This window comes from Borostomias antarcticus (assembly GCF_949987555.1).
Source record: "Borostomias antarcticus genome assembly, chromosome: 5".
Taxonomy (NCBI): Eukaryota; Metazoa; Chordata; class Actinopteri; order Stomiiformes; family Stomiidae; genus Borostomias; species Borostomias antarcticus.
Genome location: NC_140238.1, coordinates 26793017 through 26813722, shown reverse-complemented (window position 1 = coordinate 26813722; position 20706 = coordinate 26793017). Strand labels below are relative to the sequence as shown.

Sequence of the window (20706 nt, the reverse complement as noted above, 5' to 3'; positions counted from 1 at the left end):
ATGGGGAGAAATGACTGAGCGTTGTCTCCTAACTCGTCGCAAAGACATTTCAATTGAGTGGAGTACATGAGCAAACATGGCTGCGTCCACAGGACCGAGAGGAGCATCTACCGCCAACCCAAACGGGTTCGAGGGTTTTCCTTTTAACGTGACAGGGAGACCACCGGAGACCAGTCCTGGTAAAGAACAAGAGAAGACTTCTGAACCGAAAAAGAAACCTTGTAGGGCTTGTACGGACTTCAAGTCGTGGATGAAGGTTCATAATAAACAGACGGAAGTTGTGAAACAGGTGATCTGAGTTCATTGAGTAAACGTTAGCCAAGTTACGCCAGCCCAGTGCTAAACAAGAAGCATGAGGTGGCCACCAATTGACTAGCTGTAGTTAGACTTAGCTGAAAAGGTTGTCAAACAAGTAGAGTATTACTTAGAGTAATACTCTGGGATTGTTATAACAATCTATAGATTCCCGTTATGCTTGTTATCGTCAGATTTGATGGACAACTGTGTGTGTTCCTTCCCAGGAATCCCAGTCTAACGTGGCCGAGGCGCGACCAGAACCACAGTGTCCCTTGGACAGGGAGGAGTTAGGCCGTAACACCTGGTCCTTCCTGCACACTATGGCAGCATACTTCCCTGAGCGGCCCTCGTCCACCCAGCAGCAGGAAATGGTCCAGTTCATCTCCCTCTTCTCCAAGTTCTTCCCCTGTGATGAGTGTGCAGAGGACCTCAGGACCAGGTCAGAGGGCTTCTTTACGCCCCAATACCAAATTATCTCCGCTAGGGCTGCTCAATTAATCGTGAATTAATCGAAATTGTGATTATGACCTCTGCAATTAACTAATCGCAAAAGGCTGCAATTAATCTGATTAATAATTTTGCTTTTAATTGAGTGTGCTAGGACTACACAGACGAATCACAGGCGCTTATGCTGTCTGACCAATCACATGCATTCCCGCTGAGTGCGCTGTGCGCAGCAATTTCACTGAGAAGACAGATAGCAGTAGGTCAAGACAAGTGTCACAAAAGTACCCGCAGCCGTGAGTAGTGACAAAATGAGCGAAAACGAGGTCAGTGAGTTAGTAACAAGAAAGGGATCAACGTCCGTGATTTGGGAGCATTCTGGTTATTATATATTAGTATTATATATTAAATATTAATCACAATTATTAAACGCAATTACCATTTTGAAGCAAATAATCGCAATTATTATCTTTTGTCATAATCGTGCAGCCCTAATCTCCGCTGACCCGGCCTCTAGACACCTGTTCGCACATAGATCTGGCATCTCTCTGATAGAAGCAGCTTGAGCGAAGGCGTTGGAAAAGTAGCCTCAATCATAGATGATTGAATCAGCCTCCAATCAATCAGAACAAATTATATGACGTGAACCATATCTGCTAGCGACGGACGGTTATCAATAGTGTAGCGCAACTCTACAGTAGGCTATATAATTTCAGAGCACACTAGCCAAATGCTCCAGACTGATCCATGGAGTGAACTCAAGATCAGGATGGTTTACCAGGCTTTTGTAGAATTCACCCCAGATCCATAGAATCTAGAATGATAGGATAGGATGAAGGGGTTGGGGTGGATTCGGAATCCTAAATAATGTATCAATACAAACATTATACACAACATCCCCCGTGAAGTAAGGTTTGTTTCCTAATACATCACTTCCTCCCACCCACAGACTGAAAACCAACCAGCCAGACACCAGCAGTCGCAACAGCCTGTCCCAGTGGCTCTGCCGCCTCCACAACAACATCAACGTCCGGCTGGGCAAGCCCGAGTTTGACTGCTCGCGCGTGGACGAGAGGTGGAGGGATGGATGGAAAGATGGGTCATGTGATTGATGGAGGTTACACCGAGGGGGCATAGAGATATGGACACAGTTCTCAAAGGACACCTCATGTCTGGTACAAGTGGGCTCTGGTCAAGGGTGGTGCTACACTGTATGGGGAGATCATTTGAAATGCAGACTGTGGTGTTCACTGATGGCGACTAAAGATCTCTGCTCTCTTGGTAACATCGCTCTCTTGGTAATATCGCACAGCGATCTCCAGGTCCAAATGATATGCGATTATGATATGGCATTGAAATTGTCAATCGATTGTATATATGTGGTTTAAACAAGATATTAATTATTTCAAATAACTTGTGGTAGTATTTTTATTTATATCGATTACAGTCAGTTGTTTTAATTCCATGCTGTAATTCTGCCTGTGTTGCGTGTGTGAGTGTGTGTTTATTTGTGTGTTCCTGTGTGTGTGTATTTGTGTGTGCCCAGCCATTACCTGTACCTATCAGTGGCCATCTCCTATTGTGTGACCGGTGTGTTTACCTAGCCAGGAACTGGCTGTGTGTGTATTCCTCCTGCACTGCTCATTCCGAGAACATGTGTGTGTGTCTGCCCTGCTGTCTGGATATAATACTCTGGAAATGGAGTATTGTATATCATGTGTTCCTTCCCTGCCTCTTCCCATCTTGATGTAAGCACTTGTGACGTGGCTGGATTGGTATAAGCAGTTTATTTCCAAAACTTTGCTTTCAGGGGTTTTATCATGTAACGTTAAGGTCTGATGGAAAGACGTGTCAGCTATTTATAATGTGAGCTGGGAAAAGCATTTCCTCTTTGAGGACAATACAATCTATCTATATCTGTCTATCTAATGGAGATTGAGCCTTCTCTGAGTCAGACATGATCTGTTTGTTAATAGCCTAATAAATGTGGTAATCTGCACCCTTGAGTGGTTTATTCTTGGATCCAGACCTGTTCGCTTCTGTCCCTTAGAGCGTCACAGGTGTCAATGCGACGCTCGTCAGTATTGCGGATGGGCGGTATTTACTGAGGAGTGAGTTTAACCAATTCAACTCGGTTACACGAGCATATTTCTAGCCCCAATTCCACCTCTAACCATACACTTGTGCAGATCTGGTAGTGCACAGGGCCTTTGATCAGATCAGAAAAAAACAGGGATGTTCCTAAACCCCCCGTTTGTCTCAACGCCTCCAACCTATTTCTCTTTCTCCACATCTCCGTGGCTTGGCCTGACGAGGATGCCAGGAATATGGACTATGCTATTGTTTTTGAGACATGCAGCACTCCATGCACGGGCCCGTCGGTCGTGCACGGCCCCGTCTAGTGGTGCGCGCGCTGGACCTGTCCCTACAGTAGGCTACCCAACCAACCGTGGAGCTCGGAGCGTGGAGCAGAGAGCGCACAGAGAGAGAGAGAAGATGGACGGAGTGGGATCGTTCGGAGCGGGCCGGGCCGGATCTGCATTCGACCCGGTTGCCTTTGCCAAGCAGCCGCAGACCATCCTCAGAGTCTTGTCGTGGGTAAGACTGGATGTACTCGTGTTTTTCTCCGCTGCGCTGCAGCTATAGGGCCCGTGACGTTGAATTACCGCAAAAAAAGACCACCGATAATTGATGGGCAGGGTCTGGGTCCAAATTGACTCCGGAATAACGTTCTGTATATGAAATGAATGTTTCTATTTGGTCCTTATTAATCGTGTTGTATTCCACAATACATTTTAATTCTAATGGATGTGGCCATAAAATATCATTGCAGATGCTTTAATTGGATGGTCTGTTCGAGAGAGGACAATTGGATAGGCAGTTTCATGAGAAAACATGTTTTCTTTATCTCTGGTCGGGCTTGAAGCTAAACCTAGGCTATATTACTTTATTTGATATAGCTTACGATCTTGTGTAGGCTGAATCCGTGTTTATGGAACGACAGACCACCAACATCACCATTCTACATCAGCATTCCACGGCCTCGCGATGGGGGCTGTCGCGCGTCATTGTATCCCAGGGCTAGGCTATTCGATACCCAATAATGATTCCTTCCTCAAATTGAATCTTCGCCTGGTATTTGTGCCATTGTTCCCAAATGAACAATATCATGTATAACATTAGGCTTGTGATTTAGCACATTTTGCAACGGGCCATCACGAGTCTCGCGGGTACGTCCCAGCCATATTTAATTGGCTACAGCAAGTCCGCTTCTAGATTCTGATCTAAATAACAAATCAGGGGTAATATCCCACAGAGGCCCGTGTGTGTTAACTGGAAATTCATTATGATGCTGAGCAGGCCAACTGTAGGCTAAGCCTGAATTGTGTGTGAGGTGTTTGTGTGTGTGTGTCTGTCTTCCTGTCTGTCACGTGGTCCAGGTGTTAGGACGACAGGACATGAGGGGTAGAACATGATGACATCAGTTAGTCACTGCATCACAGTCCTCCATCTTCTATGTAAAGTGTGCATATAACTACAACCTTAGATCTAAAAACATAGTGACGGGAAGCCTGGTAAACATCCTGGTATTGCAAGCTCACATCCTGTTTCACTCTGTAGTCATCAGTCTGGTTTAGAACACTGGAGAGGCGCACCTGCAGGGAAACCGCTGGAGCATTGGGATGCTTGAATAGTCTGCTCCCCTCCAGTCACCATGTTACCATGCTGATGGGTCAACGTGTGTGTGTGTGTGTGTGTGTGCGCGTGTGTCATGTTCAGTGTTAATCAACAAAAGCTCTTATTAATGAGGAGAGGAAGGTTCAAAGCACAGTTGGAAGGGAGGAGCCTCAAACCAGGACACTGAGCTTCCTCTCTCTTTCTCTCTTCTCTATTTCCACCCTTAACTGTAATGTGTGTACAGTATGTGTGTGTGCGTGTGTGTGCGTGTGCGTGTGCATGCATGCATGCATGCTTGTGTGCATGTGTGTGTAGGGCTGATGATTGATTATAATATTTATTATAATATAATATGATATTAATAGCCATGTCTATTGATAATTTACGTCTGTAGTTCTGTAGTCTTGACACTTTGTCAACACGTGTGTATATATATATATATATATATATATATATATATATATATATATATTCTGGTGCTGCTGAAGAAGGTGGCAATATTTAGTTATAACCCTTAGGAGGCTCTCTGGAAGCCTTTGATTATTTAGATGAATGTAAAAAATATATACTGAGGCCAATTTTGGTTTGTGTTTTCCTGTGGATTAACTATGTTTTATCCAAGAATTTGTAATTAAATTCTTTCAATATTTACCATGAAAACCATTACTCATATGACACACCCTCAGTGTGTGTGTGTGTGTGTGTGTGTGTGTGTGTGTCACATGGCCCTATTCTGCCACCCAGTGTTTGTCAGCTGATCAGTGTCGGTATGATCAAAGACAGAGCCACATGAGGAGAGGGAGGACAAGGAGGGAGGCGGAGACTGTGGGGGGAGGCGGGGACTGAGGGGGGGAGGCGGAGACTGTGGGGGGAGGCGGAGACTGAGGGAGAGCAAGTGGGTAAGGAGAGCAAAGAAAGAGAGAGGGAGGGAAAGATGGACAACGTGGGAGGGGAGAGGGAGGAGAGGGAGAGGGGGGCAGGAATACTGTATTTAGTGAACAATGTGAGTGAGTGAGGGAGTGAGTAAGTGAGTGAGTGAGTGACAGAGGGAGAGAGTGTAGGTGGGGGAGAGAGGGACAAACAGAGCGAGGGGGTTTATTGGGTGTTTAAGAGAACTAATCTTACAATTGTGTATCAGAAGTACTAAAGGCAGAGTAATCTCTCCATGTCAGACCTCCGTTTGTGGAAAATATTGATTTACACCGCGGTAACCTCATCTCCACCCATGCACCATGTGACACACACACACACACACACACACACACACACACACACACACACACACACACACACACACACACACACACTGCCCCAGGTCTCTGTGATTCTTCAAGGGAACTGAAGCATTTATCTCCACAGTCACTCAGAGAGACAAACGGGAAATTAGGTCATGCTTTTGTTCTGAGTGTGGTCAGATGGATGCTCTTAGATGGTCCTGTGTTCCTTTGATTGAGGCTGGAACTGTGTGTGTGTGTTTATTTTACCAAACAAACATATATCACATACAGACACACTTGTCTGATACTCGCACAAGTATCAAATCTGTCAAATAATGAGTCTCATGCACCTCTCTCTCTTTTCTCTGCCGCTGTCACTGTCTTCCCTCCTAAACCTCCATCCTTCTCTCGCCCTCCTCTCCTCACCTCCATCGCTCTCTCTCCCTCCTCTCCTCACCTCCATCTCTCTCTCTCCCTCCTCTCCTCACCTCCATCTCTCTCTCTCGCCCTCTTCTCCTCACCTCCATCTCTCTCTCTCTCTCCCTCCTCTCCTCACCTCCATCTCTCTCTCACCCTCCTCTCCTCACCTCCATCTCTCTCTCCCCCTCCTCTCCTCTCCTCACCTCCATCTCTCTCTCTCTCTCTCTCTCTCTCACCCTTCTCTCCTCACCTCCATCTCTCTCTCTCTCACCCTCCTCTTCTCACCTCCATCTCTCTCTCTCTCACCCTCCTCTCCTCACCTCCATCTCTCTCTCTCCCCCTCCTCTCCTCACCTCCATCTCTCTCTCTTGTCCTCTCCTCATCTCTCTCTCTCTCCCCCTCTTCTCCTCACCTCCATCTCTCTCTCGTCCTCTCCTCATCTCTCTCTCTCACCCTCCTCTCCTCACCTCCATCTCTTTCTCTCTCTCGCCCTCCTCTCCTCACCTCCATCTCTCTCTCTCTCACCCTCCTCTCCTCACCTGCATCTCTCTCTCTTCCTCTCCTCGCCCTCCTTTCCTCACCTCCATCTCTCTCTCTCTCACCCTCCTCTCCTCACCTGCATCTCTCTCTCTTCCTCTCCTCGCCCTCCTTTCCTCACCTCCATCTCTCTCTCTCTCTCTCTCTCTCTCTCTCCTCCTCCTCTCCTGGACAGGTGTTTTCCCTTGTGGTCTTTGCGTCCATCGTGAACGAGGGCTACGTGAACATGGGCAGCGAGCGGCTGCACTGCGTCTTCAACAAGAACGCGGACGCCTGTAACTACGGCGTGTTCCTGGGCCTGGTGGGCCTGATGGCCTGCTCCTTCTTCTTCCTCCTGGACTACAAGTTCCAGCAGATCAGCTCCATCAAGGACAGGAAGAAGGCTGTGATGCTGGAGGTGGGATTCTCAGGTAGGAGCACATAATACACACACACAGACAAACACACACACACAGACAAACACACAGAGACACGCGCGCGCACACACACACACACACACACACACACACACACACACACACACACACACACACACACACACACACAAATAAACACACACAAACACACACACACACACACACACATACAAACACACACAGACAAACACACACACAAACACACACACACATAGACAAACGCATACAAACAAACACACACACACACAGACAAACACAAACACACACACACACACACTGAAAAACTTACTCGCTGGAGAAAAAGGTACATTCTGAGCAGGTCAATGTTGCAGTCAGGATATATTGACGCGCTACTCCCCCGGGGCTTGTGACGGAACAAAGAAGTGCTGATTGTTGTGCATTCTGATTGGTCGCAGGTCTCTGGACATTCCTGTATTTTGTGAGCTTCTGTTTCCTGGCCAGTCAGTGGTCTCGGACCACGCCTGACGAGCTGCCACTCAACCAGGGGGCGGATGCAGCCAGGGCTGCCATCGCCTTCTCCTTCTTCTCTATACTGACCTGGGTGAGCTGACACACACACACACACACACACACACACTATAACGTCTTCTTATTTTTTGCCTTCTTCTGCTGCTCTACAAGAGCATACTTCAGCCCGCCGTACTGCTCCCCTGTTTCTTTAACACGTTAACTGCCTCCAACAAGAACAAACTCGCACGCGTCACACACGATGTCCCCAAAGTTATCGGCCTTGCCTCCCCCGACCTCTCCGACCTCAACGACATCGAGCACCCCGCCAAAGCACTTTTTACACTGCTCCCATCAGGCCACAGATACAGATCCTGGAAACGAGCATGCTTCAGAAGGAGCATTGCCCAATCTGCCCTAGCATCACTTAACGACACACCCCGATAAGTGATCATGTCATTGTTATAAGGTGGTTGGTGATGGGAGGCATATGCATGGTGTGAGGGTACGGTGGTAAGGTATAAATGTGAATCTGTGCATGTCGTATCTGCAAAGGACAATAAAGTAATCTAAATCATTTCTACCCTAACCCCCCTCTCTCTCTCTCTCCCCGCCCTTCTCATAACGCCCCCCCCCGCACACACACACACACCCTAGGCTGGTCTGACCGTGCGTGCGGTACAGAAGTACCTGCTGGGGACAGACATGAGCCTTTTCACCACCGAGCACCTAGATGGCAGCGCGCCGGCCCCGCCCTACCCTGCCACCGCCCCGGGGGGCGCCACCGAGCCCACAGAGACCTACCAGAGCCCGCCCTTCACCGAGGGCCTGGAGAACAACGCGGCGCCCACATACCAGGTCCCCATCTACTGAGGAGCACTCGTCTGGATGGAGGGAGTGGGAGAGAGAGAGAGAGCACCTAGGAGGGGAGAGAGCTGACAGAATGGAATGTGTGTGTTTATGTAAGTATGTATACGTGTGTGTATGAGGCTGTTCTAAGGTGAGAGTGTGTTCATGGTAATGTTTCTTGGTGCGGGTATTTATTCTGGTGGGTGGACTGGTCAAGCTGAGGGATAGCATGTGTGTGTGTGTGTGTGTGCGTGTGTGTGTGTGTGTGTGTTTGTGTATGTATGCGAATGTGTGTCGCTTTTAGGTCAGTTCATTGAGGTTGGGTGAGCTCCTCTCTTCCTGCGTCACCCTGCTGTGATGTCGTCAGTATTGTCGTTGTTGTTATTTATCTGTTTATCTGGTTCAAAGGTCACACAGCGGGGGGTGACACAGTGACCAGTCCAAGAGTCCACCATACATGTATACTGGACAAAACATTAGTTAGCTACACATACTGTACAATACTTAAAATGAAGTGGGGGGGGGGGGGGGGGGGTCAAATTGTGTTTTTATTGCCAATGAAAGGGGGATGTTTTTGGTTGTGTATGGTGTAGTAGTGCATCCCTTCATCCAGCCGGTAATGGTCAGTGTATTATCTGCATGTTTATGACTTAGATATCAACTAAGTGCCATACTGTACTGTACTCTGCGTCTCAGACAGTGACTTGAAGTAGCTGGTTTTTCCACATGCTGTAAAACGTTATGTGACCAAGTGCAATATCTCACATCGTGTGTAGGCTAGCCAGAAAGAGGACAGAGGCTGCGTCTCGAAGCCCACCCTATGGGTCAGGCAGTGCTCTACCTCAGGCCAACAGCTTACAGTAGGGTTAGGGTTACAGTAGGCGGCTCTGGTTAGGAGGGAGGGCACTGCTGGATGCCGGGTGACATTTGAAACGGCGGTGTCTGACAAGGGCAGGGACGATTCCGACTGAATCAGGAGATGTTTATGTTTACGTTTTAGAAGCTGCCAAACTGCCCTGTGTTCTAACTACCGGACGCTTTTAGAATTCCTTTCTCACAACCGAGGATCTTAGGGTTAGCGCTCTATCTAAAGAAGCCCCCTCTGGGGTCAGAGTTTGTTGCCACGGTGACAGTGAAAGGGTTGGGAGGGGGAAGACATAGGGGGCACTGATGTAGATAATCTTGTTGCGTGTGTGAGTGTGTGTGTGAGAGATTGTGTGATTGTTTAAGTGTGTGAGAGTGTCTGTCTTTGTTGTGCACGGTCTGAAAAAAGTTAATTCTGAGGTGTAAACATTTATTTTCTTGGACATGTTATCTGTTAGGGGGCTAGTGAGGAATACACTACTGAGGTATTCTGTGGTTTGAGAATCTTTATCACGGTTGTATAGGGTCTAAAACATATATTCACATGTGTCACTATGAGAGAACTGTATACAAATTATAAATCCAAGAGGTTTTGTCTTTATGAAAGAGCAAATATGAGAAAATTAAATAATATGATATGATTGACCAGAATGCCTTGCCTGCCCTCCTATCTGGCCTCCTGTAACATCCCCCTCTGCTGGCCACTAATGGTGGTGCAAGGAGACTATGGGCTTTCAGAAAAGGAGATGACCAAGTATTGATGCATGAAATATTGTATTGAACTGTTCCATGTTGAATACTATGAAATCCTTCCATTGATTGAAAAAAGGTGTTTTGATTTCTAAATCGATCAGATTTGAGATCCAAAACAGAAATTAATTAGCCTAAAATTCATAGTAGAGAGAAGCTTTTGGAGTTCAGATTTCAACAGTTCTGGTTCAACACAGTAAATAAATGACACATGGGAACTGCAATGGATTAAACTAGATTTTTCAAATGAAATAGCTAAGTGGAAATAACGCCAATGTAACAGTAACAGTCAAACCTTTGGGGTTTTATGGGTGTGTATCAGTCAAAGCTATGTGGTGGGAGCATAATTACCTAACAGGGTTGGTGTGTAGGTATTGGGCAGGGAGGGAGCCTGAAATCCCACAGAAAATGGTTCTATATCGCTTAACAACTAAAGTAAAGAAGGTGAATTGGAGTGATTTTCCTGTGGTTCCAGGCTTGTGGGGAGGGTGGGGCTGTGTGAATGTTCTCAGTGCTTCGGTCTCTTCAGTGTGGTAGAAACATTCTCTCTGTGTTTGTGCTCTGAACTAGGCTCATGTGCACTAAAGTGGTATCGATTGTATCTCAGTATGTATTAACTTAATGGAACCTGTGTGTGATGCTGTCAGGGTCTGGTGTGTCCTGTACTAATGATTATCAATATGAATAATTATTATTATAATGATGATAATAATAATAATGCACTCTTGTTGGAAATGCTTGTGGACCAATGTTAAAGGGACAGTCCTCTACAAAATCAATATTTGTTTTCAGATCTTAAAAGGGGTCTGAGACGTGTCATTGTCCCTCACCATTGCTTGTGTGGATCGTAACTACGCAATAAATGGTCCAGGATGTGGATTACATGTCTCCATTAGCTCGCTTCTGAGATATGAAAACATCCGATAGGCTTTGATTTTAGGGCGGATTATTCCTTTATTGCGGTTTTTCTGTTTCTTCCCGTTCCGAAGGTGTACCTCCTCAGTGTGTAAATGCTGTGTACAGAGATCTGTGTCACTGTCTATCTGAATGTCTTTGGACTGCAGGCTGACATCACTCAAATAAAGCGACATGTTTTGGACGGTGGGGCTCTGCTCTTGGTGTGTATGATGTGATCTGAACACAGCCCAGGGATCCCTGTTCTTGTGTGTAGGCGTCTCATCTCTCGGATCGCACACATACAGTAACACAACATGTACTGATGGAACCAGCTTTATTAGAGCCTGATAGAAAATACAGAGGAAGCTGCAGTTTCATGTATACACAAAGACGTTCAAGTTCTCTCCCTCTCTCACACAGTCTCTTACACGGACGTGTGCGCACGCACTCTCACACACACACACACTCTCACACACACAATAGGGCAGCAGTGCAAGCAAACAGTCCTGAGAGAGAACATTGACAAAATTGCGTCTACTTGCGTCTTTTACGGGATGCAACCAGTCCCCTCAACCATCAAACGGGCCCCAAGTCTGTCCTCTGTGGACGCTCGCTCAGTCAGGGGAGACTTCCAGCCAAACCAACACTAACACACACTGCAGAGCAGACCCAGGGTTTGTCGAGGACGGCAGAAACATAGACAGAATTAGAACGTGCAGAGCTCATACAGTACGATAGCTCATTCTCCTCCACGACAGTTCATTGTCTATATGACCGTATTTCTGACATTCCACCTGAACAAGACCCATGGTTTCAGGTGGCAAAACATCCGTCTTCTGAGTGAGAGAGACGATGGCACATGTTCGTTCAATGGTGGCGTGTTATCGTACCAGAACTGGGGGGAATAGGACTGGGAGTCCGTTCTTGTTCTTTTGGAACTAGCATTGTTCCATTGCACCAGGCAAGCTCAGTAGAGCACAGCTGAAGAAAATCACAGGATATGAGAAACTACTTGACCCGGGTTTGATTCATAGAGCATCTCGGCAACTGCCGCAAACCCTGGTTGAATTCTCGAGTCATAAATAAACAGTCAAATAAAAATTGAGATAAAATCTCTCAAAAAGCCGTCGTTAGCATCTGGGCGATGCCATCAGCAGGTTCTCTCTTACTACTGACAGACAAACAAATGACGCGTGTTCGTTGTCTCTGGTAGAATGCAAGAGGTGAAAATGTATGAACTTATCCATACGACAAATATAAATCTATACATTTGTGAACTAACCAGATGAACAAATACATACAGTAAGCTATGGGAGTGCCAAGCACACATCGAGCAGTTCCCATTTTGCTGCTGACGTGGCATCCTTTCCTTACATTCTAGGGCCAATGAAGAGGATTGGGACAGGTGAAAGGCTGCATCCCAATACTGTACAATACCCACCTTCATGTATGACCAGTGACGGCTACAAGGAACAAGGCGAGTTTCTACCAAAGTGCTGAACACTATCCTGTTCCTTCCGATCAGTAGTCAGTCACGAAGGAGAGCGGCTGAGCACAGGCAGCTCCCTAAAACCAGGGAAGGAAGCCGCTTAATCAGTTTGGGCTAGAACATAAATACTCCTGACTATTCAGGAGAGGTTTGTGAGATGAGCCAATCACTAATCAATAATTTCTTGTGACCGGGCTAAGTGTCAGGGAGACTAGGGAATCGGTATACACCAACGCTAGAGATGTTCAGGGATCTCATACATCTCAGAATACTCCCACAATCCCGTGCTGTAATATAAGAGTGCTGAGGCTGGGAAGTGCGACCATGTCAGTGTTAGGAAGGCCAACCGTAGCCTCAGTCCCGACTTGTCCGTATGCCCTCAGACTCCACGGAAGCTTCCGGTCCCTCCACTGTCTTAACTACAACAGGCAGCTGGTTCTCTTTACATCCATCACCATCAACCCTGACAAAATAACAAAAGCATCACTCTTCCATGGAAACGTAAAGAGCAGAGAACAGAGGGAAGACAGACAGGAGGGGGAGAAATAAAGGAAAAAATAAAGCAGAATCATTCTTATGAATTCATGAGTTATACTTTTCAAGTACAGTATTATTCTGTTTTTATAAACCGCCAGTTAGCGTCCGCTGGATGAGTAGGGCCCAGGCTTACAGTGGAGCAGATGGTAAATAGATGGGAGCGTTTGTCAATATTTCTCAACGCTGTCTGATTCAAACTGTAGTTACATTGTCAACCTTTCACACTTTCAGATAAACTCCACCTCCCACCCTAAAAACACACCCCCCTCCACTGGGCTGTCTCCTACACCTCCCAGCGTCCTCTCTGGCATGATCACCCTGGAAACAGACTCCTCCCCGCGCCACGTGGCGCACTCCGGGCTCCGACTGGGCAGTGGGCTTGGCTGTCCGGGCCGAGGGAGTAGGAGGGGCTAGCTGATGATGCGGCTGATGGCCTGCAGCGAGGGGAACTCCTCATTCTCCCCCATGTGCAAGGTCTTGTGGGAGTTGAAGTCTTTGGGGGCCAGCACCTGTCTGCAGGTGGGGCAGATCTGGCAGTCCAGCTCTGCTGCGTTAGCGTTAGCCGCGTTGCTGGGGGTCTGCCAGGCGCTCTTCTTGTTCTTGCGGGCCTTGCCCCCTCCGGCCCCGCCCTGCTTCTCCAGGGCCTTGGAGTCTCCGTGGGCGATGAGCAGCTCCTGCTGCTTCCCCGTGTCCGGGAGAAGCACCAGCAGCTCGTTGAAAATGCGCTCAAAGTTCTCCCCCAGCAGGTCCTTACAGCTGCAGTGGTACTGGGCGGCCGACATCAGACCCTGGGAGGAGGGAGGGGGGAGGGGGGGGTCAGCGGAGACACACGACAGCGCAAACCAAACACACACACACACTCATGGGCAAGATACACCAAAATCACATGAATATAAGCACAACACACAGACGTGTACTTTGTCGAATATTTCTAGACTCTAGTATAAGCCGGGCTGCTGGACTGGTACCTGTCTGAACTGGCCAGAGTAGTTCTTGAACTGGTTGAACTGGGACTCGTCGTTGTGGAGGAAGTTCTTGATGGACTGGATCAGCTCCATGTTCCTCTGCTGGAAGTTCTCAGGAACCAGGTAGGTCCCTGGCAGCTGGGGAGGCCTAGAGCAACACACACACACACGCGCGCAACACGCAGAGTTTCAAAAACACAAAGTCGACAATTATAATTCACAAGCGCGCCCAGCGCCTTCACTGGGACGGTGGGCCGTCTCACCTGGTGGGCGCCGGGGGCGGGGGCTCGGCCACGTTGCTGTTGAGGGGGATGCCGGTGAACCCTGGGGGGGGTTTGCTGGGGACACTCGCCAGGCCAGGGGGGGGCGGGGGTGGGGGCAGGGCGGTCTGGGGGGCACTGCTCTTCAGGGGAAAGGAGCTCTTGAAACCTGAGGCGCAGAGAGACGACACACAGACACAGTACATCAATATGAATCTACTGGTGCTGGCTAGTTCTTTGGAAAGGAGGTCAGGAGCAGAGGCAGATGCGTCTGTCTGGTGGTACCTGGAGGAGGCTTCTTAGAGGTGAGGGCAGGAAACTCCTCCTCTTCCTCCGGGGTGGGGGCCGGGGAGGGCTGACGGGTCGCCGTGGTAACAGGGGGCTTGAAGGCCGCCGCCGCCGAGACCGGCTTCTCTACACAGCCGTTAGCCAATCCGCTGGTTTTACCAGCGGCGGAGGGCTTGGGGGCGTGGCCGTCAGTCTCCGGCACGTTCTCCTTCTGCGTCGCTGCTGCCGCAGCGACGGCCACCCTGGGGACGGTTCCCGCGGGGGCGGCGCTCCCCGACGACGGAGGGGGGGGAGTGGGCGTGGCCTGTTGTTGCTGCTGCTGTTTTTTCTTCTTGGCGGCCTTGGGGGTGGGGCTAGGGTTGGGGTGAGGGGTCGGAGGGGAGGGGTTGGAGGCGGTAGGTGAGGGGGCGGGTCCTTTAACGGTCAGCAGGGAGGAGATGTCCAGCATGGTGGGCACCGCCCGGAACTCCTTGCGAGTCATGGTGCCGTCATCGTCAGAGGGGGGCTTGGGCCTGGCATTTTCCCCATTCGCCCCTGCCTTCTTTTTCTTTCGAGAGGAAGAGGACGACGAGGCGGAGGAGGAAGAGGTGAGGGGCTGGGGGCCCGCGGGGGGGGGAAGGGGCGGGTCGGCAGGGGGCGGGGCCTTAGAGAGAGCGGGCTGGCCGACCGGCTTGCTGCCGCCCTGGGCCCAGGCGGAGTTTGCGCCCCCTGACTGTTTGGGGGGCCGGATCTTGGAGACCAGGGCCGGGAAATCCTCGTCGTGGAAGGATGAGTGCTTCCTGGGCTGGGCGGTGTAGGCCGGGGTCATAGGGGTGGTGACCTTGGCGGCGGAGAGGCTGGGGAAGTCGTCCTCTTTGAGGGCGGCGGGGGCGGGGGCCATGGCAGGAGCTGCCTGCTTCAGACTAGAGGGTGACACAGTGCTCAGAAGTGCTACATCATACTGTAGATAGTCTAAACTGAGACTAGGAAGGGAACAGACAGGTCCCCTAGCTGGGGTTACAGGTGTGTGTCATGGTGTACCTAGGGATGGGTGTTGGGGCCATGGTCCCCAAAGCTGGGAAGTCATCTCCATCTAGTGGGCTGCTGCTCTTCATGGTCCTCACTGCAGAGGTGGGTGGTGCACGCACGCACGCACACGCACACGCACACGCACACGCACACGCACACGCACACGCACACACACACACACACACACACACACACACACACACACACACACACACACACGGTTATAGATGTAGATATAAACACAACCTAGGTCTCAGTGTTTTAAATCTGCAAGTGACCAGGCTTACTGCTAACGAGCAACGACAAACTATAATATAACTTGAGTGATTTGCAATGCGACCAAAGTTTCATGAGTGATTTACCTCCAGGCCATGGTCAAACCCTACACCCAGGGCTCGAGCTTAACGACTTCCCGTCGTAAAAATAGGGTCGGGGAGGATGTAAAACAATTTCGGGATGAATTTGGGAGAGTTGAAAAAACGAAATTTGCATTAGGGATGTCAACGGTGAACAGCCAAGAATATTTTGACCGCGTTGCACGTCAGTTAAAAATAGTTGGCCACACATTCAGCATTGATTCGTCGGGTCTCATATTGAACTGTGAATTTGAAATGCTTTCAGAGCTGCGCTTTCTCGCTCTAACACAGCCAGTTGAAACACGCACGCGCTGCAGTGTCCACAAAGCCCCTCCTCTCTCTCTCAATCCACTCCCCTCACCATCTTCTTCTCTCTCCGCTCGTCTCATCATATACGGATCAGTGTAGCATTTCATAGTGGTTGCAATTCCAGGCTATACATCCATGTTCCAGACAGCGACTGTTGTGATGATTATGTTATCATCTTCATGTATCAGTCACTATGCATTTCCAATTGCTAGCTAGTTAGCTAGCTAGTGCTAAAGCTTTGTGTATTTATCTGATAAGGCTAACTTTGCATATTATTCGCATTACACACATTGCATTCATTTTATCAGCCATCTAGGTAGTGCTAGCTTAATTGATGATTTTATAGTTGGGAGACAGGGCAACACACTGGTTGAAACTGTGCATAGGCAATGCCATCCACACCTCCCTCTGTGATAAACCTAGTTGGCTTCACTCTAGTCATTCCTCACTATGATGAAAAGGCAATATGATTCCCCAATGCCATAGAGCCCTCAGACAATAAGTATTATTGTTTACTCAGTAATACTTTTTCATCTTGTTTTATTTAGGCTATATAATATCGTGACTACCGTATTGTGAACCCTGTATCGACAAGTACATGGTATCGTGCAGTGTATCATCCCATCCTTAGTTTGATGCTCAAAATTTCGTGGGGGAGGAATACAGTACATGCATGGGATGACCCCCAGACCCCCACTTAATGAGTGGTACTCCAAGACTTTCTTCAAGGTTCGCAGGTCTGTGATAATGTAGAAAAACAACGATTTTAAATTCGGGACAGTCCACATCCATTTTGGGACGGCTTAGATTGTATTTCGGGACGGTTCCAGGAGGATGGTGAAAAAAAGTTAGCTATGAGCCCTGCCTACACCCCCCCCGACCACTTGCCCCGTCACTGCGAGGCCCCTGCGGTCGATCGACAAGGTCACGGCTCTTCTCTGTCCTGGCCACACAGTGGTGGAATGAACTACCCACTGATGTCAGGACAGCAGAGTCGCTGCCTCTCTTTCACTGTAGGCTCAAAACTCCCCTCTTCAAATACTACTACCACCATCCTCCCTCTTAACAATCCATTGTATTTTTATATTGCTATTCTTGCACTTTGCCTTCAGCATTAGATGCTCTTAGTCACTTGCTTTAGAAAGGAGATGCACTTTGAGTTCTGGCAAGTAGTAGTACACTGGCTTTTCCTACATTAAATGCAATTATTGTAAGTCGGTTTGGATAACAGCATCAGCTAAATGACTAATGTAATGTAGTGATTTGCGATGCGGCCGCAGTTTACCCGGAGGCTCTGATGGTGGCTTGATAGGCCCTGTCCGGTGTCTCATCTCCTCCGTCTCCATTCTCTCCATCCGCTCCTCCTTGCGGTGCTTGGGCGCGCTCCTCTCCTGCACCGCTCCCCTCTCCTCCTGTCTGCGGACCGCCATGGACGCCCGCATGGCTGCAGCTACCTCCCTGTCTTCCTCCTCACTAGAGACACACACACACACACACAAACACACACACACACACACACACAACTATAGCATATCATCCCCTTCAAACCATTTTCTTGGAAATCGGAAATCAAGTACCCATCCATCACTGTACTTGTCACTGTACTGTGTATTTCCGTAAGGAAAAAATAACAAACAAATAACAAAATTCCTGGTGACATCAGTCGTAATAGATTACTGTGATCCACACACCTACAGTATTAGTGGCTACCTTGGTCTATTAAGACAAACTGATGATTGATATGTCAGTGATGTCGCACTCACCGGTTGTACCTCCAGCTTCCTCGAGTGTTCTGATGGTGGCCTTGGGTCCGCCCCCTTCCTGCCCTGCCCTGCCTCATTTCCTCATAGTCCTCCCCTGACACCATCCCTGAGAAACACACACGCACACACAGTGTAATTTAGCAAAGCACACACACACCCTCACTCACAAAACAGTGACTCACTTGTAATTACCTATAACACCTAGAGGCAATATGCTGAAACAGTGACGCAAACACAGACGAACAGACACACGCACACACACCGACCTTCGTTCCTTCTCTGCTGCTCTCTACGAGGAGCGTAGGTGAACTGCAGGTCTATGTGCCGGTTCTGCCTGGCCTCTGCCCGGTTCTTGCTGTGAGCCGAGGCCTTGTGGGCCTTGTAGTCGATCTCTGTGCGGAAGGCGTGGGTGAACTGCTCGGTGCTGCAGCGACCCTCCTCACACAGGTAGTGGCTCTCCCGGAAGTGCTCGCTCAGGTACTGGTAGTCGCTGTGTGGAGAGAGAGAGGAAGGTTAACAGACACAGGACAGACTTAGGACGCTCTAAAGAAGAAAACATAAACTTAGCCTGGGCCAGAAATGTTCCTGAACACCGGTGTGTGTGTGTACCTGTAGTAATCCTGAGCTCCGTCTGCATCACAGAAGTGGCAGAAGTAGTGGTCTCTGCGCAGGTGCTTGAGCAGCTCGTCGTTGTCAAGGTAACGGTCGTCGCAGAACTTGCAGAGCGGGTGTCCGCGGTGCGACGTGTCGTCGGGGTCGCCCTGCGTGCGGTGGCGAGCCAGGTCCTTGCGGTTGTACCACTTGCGCTCATGGGAAAAGATCTGGAGGACGAGAGGACACGAATACGAGTCGGAATGACCTTTAAACATATGTGAAGTGCATCATGGCGCTGTTCAGTGCGCAAGATTTACACGGCAACATACTGTACAATACATTAGCAAAATGAACACCAGTACACTTGAGTGGACAAGAGTTTGTCAACTACAAAGACCTAACTGTGGCCTTGGCTAAGATGGTGAGAGCAGGGGGTGTTGTGTAATTAAAACTATTAAAACTAATAGCAAATAACAAGACAATAAAAGAACGGCGGCTACTCTCAGATTTCAAATTCCTGTGTAAACCATACATGGTGATAAACTGATCTGAATTTATTGCTCAGCTTGTTAACATAATAATGGTGCCTGGTCCTCTCCCACCATCTTGCTTCCCCTGTCCACATTTTTGCTTTGATTTATACTTTGCACAACACTTTCCCTTTACATAAATTCTCTCACGCTCATCCATATTTAATATATTGGCAAACATCTCTCCCTGTCACTTTAGCCTTCAAATCACTCTGCGGGCTCCTCGCCAACCTTAAATGTATTATTGTCTGCAATTCTGTGTTGGTACCTTGAGGTGTTTGGTGCAGAGCTTGCAACAGAAGAGCTCGTGCTGCTTCCTCATGTGCTGCTCCAGCTCCTCAAACTTGGAGAAGACCTTGGCCTCCGGGCAGTGGGGGCACTCGGGCTGCAACAGCCTCCTGGATACACACAGGGGCAGAGAGAGGACACGTTAAGGTTAGGGGTCTGGCTGGGAGAGAAATGAGTGAGACACTCTAGGAGACAGTATAAAACAGGAGCAGAGTACTCCTGGGAGACAACACTAGGGGATTCTCCTCATTTCCTCAGCTATTTTCGGTAACCCTCACTCCTCCCCCAACCCAGAAGACTGCATGAGCAGCCCCACCACTAAGTAGAATGAGGACAGAGAAAGAGCAGCAGGAGCCTACCTGAACTGAGCACAGATCTTCCCGTCGCTGAAGTAGATGTCATATTTCTTCTCACACTGAAACTGTTGAAAGGGGAGCGTGGAGAACGGCTGCAGTTTGTTCACAAAGATGACCTGACCAGAGAATGAACAGAGTGAGATATACAGTAGCAGACTGCAGGTTCCATACCAATAATAATGAGAGACTGCATACTAGACCGTAGTGCACAATATAATCTCTTTAGACCCATCTTCCAGATAATTTAGAATCAAACTTTATTTTCCAAACGTTGCCATGATTTATTTTACGGCCATTTCAATGTGTAACAGGCTTGAGGATTTGACTGGCGCTGTCTCGCACCGGCACATTGCCGGTCAGGTCAGGTTGTCCACGTTGATGACACTTTGCCTTGTATTTTATCTGCCGGTGGCTAGCTCGGTTAGCTTTAACAGTTACAACAGCCATCAAATACAATCTGACGCGTTGGTTTACTGCAAGGGACGTGTCATACACGCTGTTGGGTGGTCAGCACTATTCCCACATATTGCCATGTTGACGTTACATAACGTTAACCAACCATCAACAGATGGCTAACGCTAGCCAGCTAGCAAGTTCTCGTTAGCTAAAACAGATTGGTTGAGTCAACAATGTTTGCAAAATCGTAAATTACTAAATGATGCCATTCAGTTCATCATAACCTGCTGGTCAGTCGTGGATTTTGATTGAAACGTGGCTGACTAACGTTAATCAGCTATCTTGCTAGCTAGCTGGCACTACCGGCCTACACTGTCACATCCCATCCACGAGGTAGAGTGCTAGGCGTGCCGTACCTTGTCGAGCTCTTCTCGGCACACGGCGCAGTACTTTTGGTCGCACAGAACCCTCATCTTGGTGGAGCAGCGATAGCACACCGGGTGATCGCATTTTCCCAGCGCAAATATGTCGAGATCTTGGCAGCAAAGAACGCAGTTCCGCTCAGTCTCCTTCATTGATGTTGATTCCATGGCAGTGAAAAGGCACAAAATACTTGATATTTGCTTTTTGGTCTGAATGGCCGCCGTTCAGATAGTAATTCCCTAAACCAGCGGCTAGTATCACTGCTAGTAATGCTGTTTCACGCAATGTGAAAGTCCGAAAGCCACTC

General features: G+C 48.7%; 3 protein-coding genes across 3 annotated transcripts; 2 read left to right on the top strand and 1 right to left on the bottom strand.

The window, feature by feature from the left end:
- The first annotated feature begins 69 nt into the window (after window positions 1-69).
- On the top strand, window positions 70-2712 carry gfer (growth factor, augmenter of liver regeneration (ERV1 homolog, S. cerevisiae)). The gene is made up of 3 exons (XM_084438780.1): window positions 70-289; window positions 522-736; window positions 1691-2712. The coding sequence occupies exons 1-3, from the start codon at window positions 77-79 to the stop codon at window positions 1851-1853; spliced, it is 591 nt and encodes a 196-aa protein (XP_084294906.1). The 5' UTR covers window positions 70-76; the 3' UTR covers window positions 1854-2712.
- Window positions 2713-3237: 525 nt separating this feature from the next.
- syngr3a (synaptogyrin 3a) lies at window positions 3238-8350 on the top strand (the record flags this gene model as incomplete). The annotated part of the gene is made up of 4 exons (XM_084438104.1): window positions 3238-3339; window positions 6769-7003; window positions 7426-7571; window positions 8135-8350. The coding sequence occupies 4 exons, from the start codon at window positions 3238-3240 to the stop codon at window positions 8348-8350; spliced, it is 699 nt and encodes a 232-aa protein (XP_084294230.1).
- Window positions 8351-11211: 2861 nt separating this feature from the next.
- znf598 (zinc finger protein 598) lies at window positions 11212-20634 on the bottom strand. Its single transcript, XM_084438854.1, has 12 exons — window positions 20393-20634; window positions 19584-19696; window positions 19205-19334; window positions 18422-18633; window positions 18079-18302; window positions 17813-17918; window positions 17335-17522; window positions 15397-15478; window positions 14374-15278; window positions 14092-14257; window positions 13832-13976; window positions 11212-13651 (listed from the first exon to the last, which is right to left on the bottom strand). The coding sequence occupies exons 1-12, from the start codon at window positions 20564-20566 to the stop codon at window positions 13274-13276; spliced, it is 2823 nt and encodes a 940-aa protein (XP_084294980.1). The 5' UTR covers window positions 20567-20634; the 3' UTR covers window positions 11212-13273.
- Window positions 20635-20706: the final 72 nt, after the last annotated feature.

Bases quoted from the DNA above. Each gene is read 5' to 3' on its own strand.
- gfer (XM_084438780.1), top strand. From the start codon at position 77: ATGGCTGCGTCCACAGGACCGAGAGGAGCATCTACCGCCAACCCAAAC. The intron at 290-521 runs GTGATCTGAGTT...GTTCCTTCCCAG, and splicing joins AGACGGAAGTTGTGAAACAG to GAATCCCAGTCTAACGTGGC. The intron at 737-1,690 runs GTCAGAGGGCTT...TCCCACCCACAG, and splicing joins GCAGAGGACCTCAGGACCAG to ACTGAAAACCAACCAGCCAG.
- znf598 (XM_084438854.1), bottom strand. From the start codon at position 20,566: ATGGAATCAACATCAATGAAGGAGACTGAGCGGAACTGCGTTCTTTGC. The intron at 19,697-20,392 runs GTACGGCACGCC...TTCTCTGGTCAG, and splicing joins GCCGAGAAGAGCTCGACAAG to GTCATCTTTGTGAACAAACT. The intron at 14,258-14,373 runs GTACCACCAGAC...TCTGCGCCTCAG, and splicing joins CTCTAAGAAGCCTCCTCCAG to GTTTCAAGAGCTCCTTTCCC.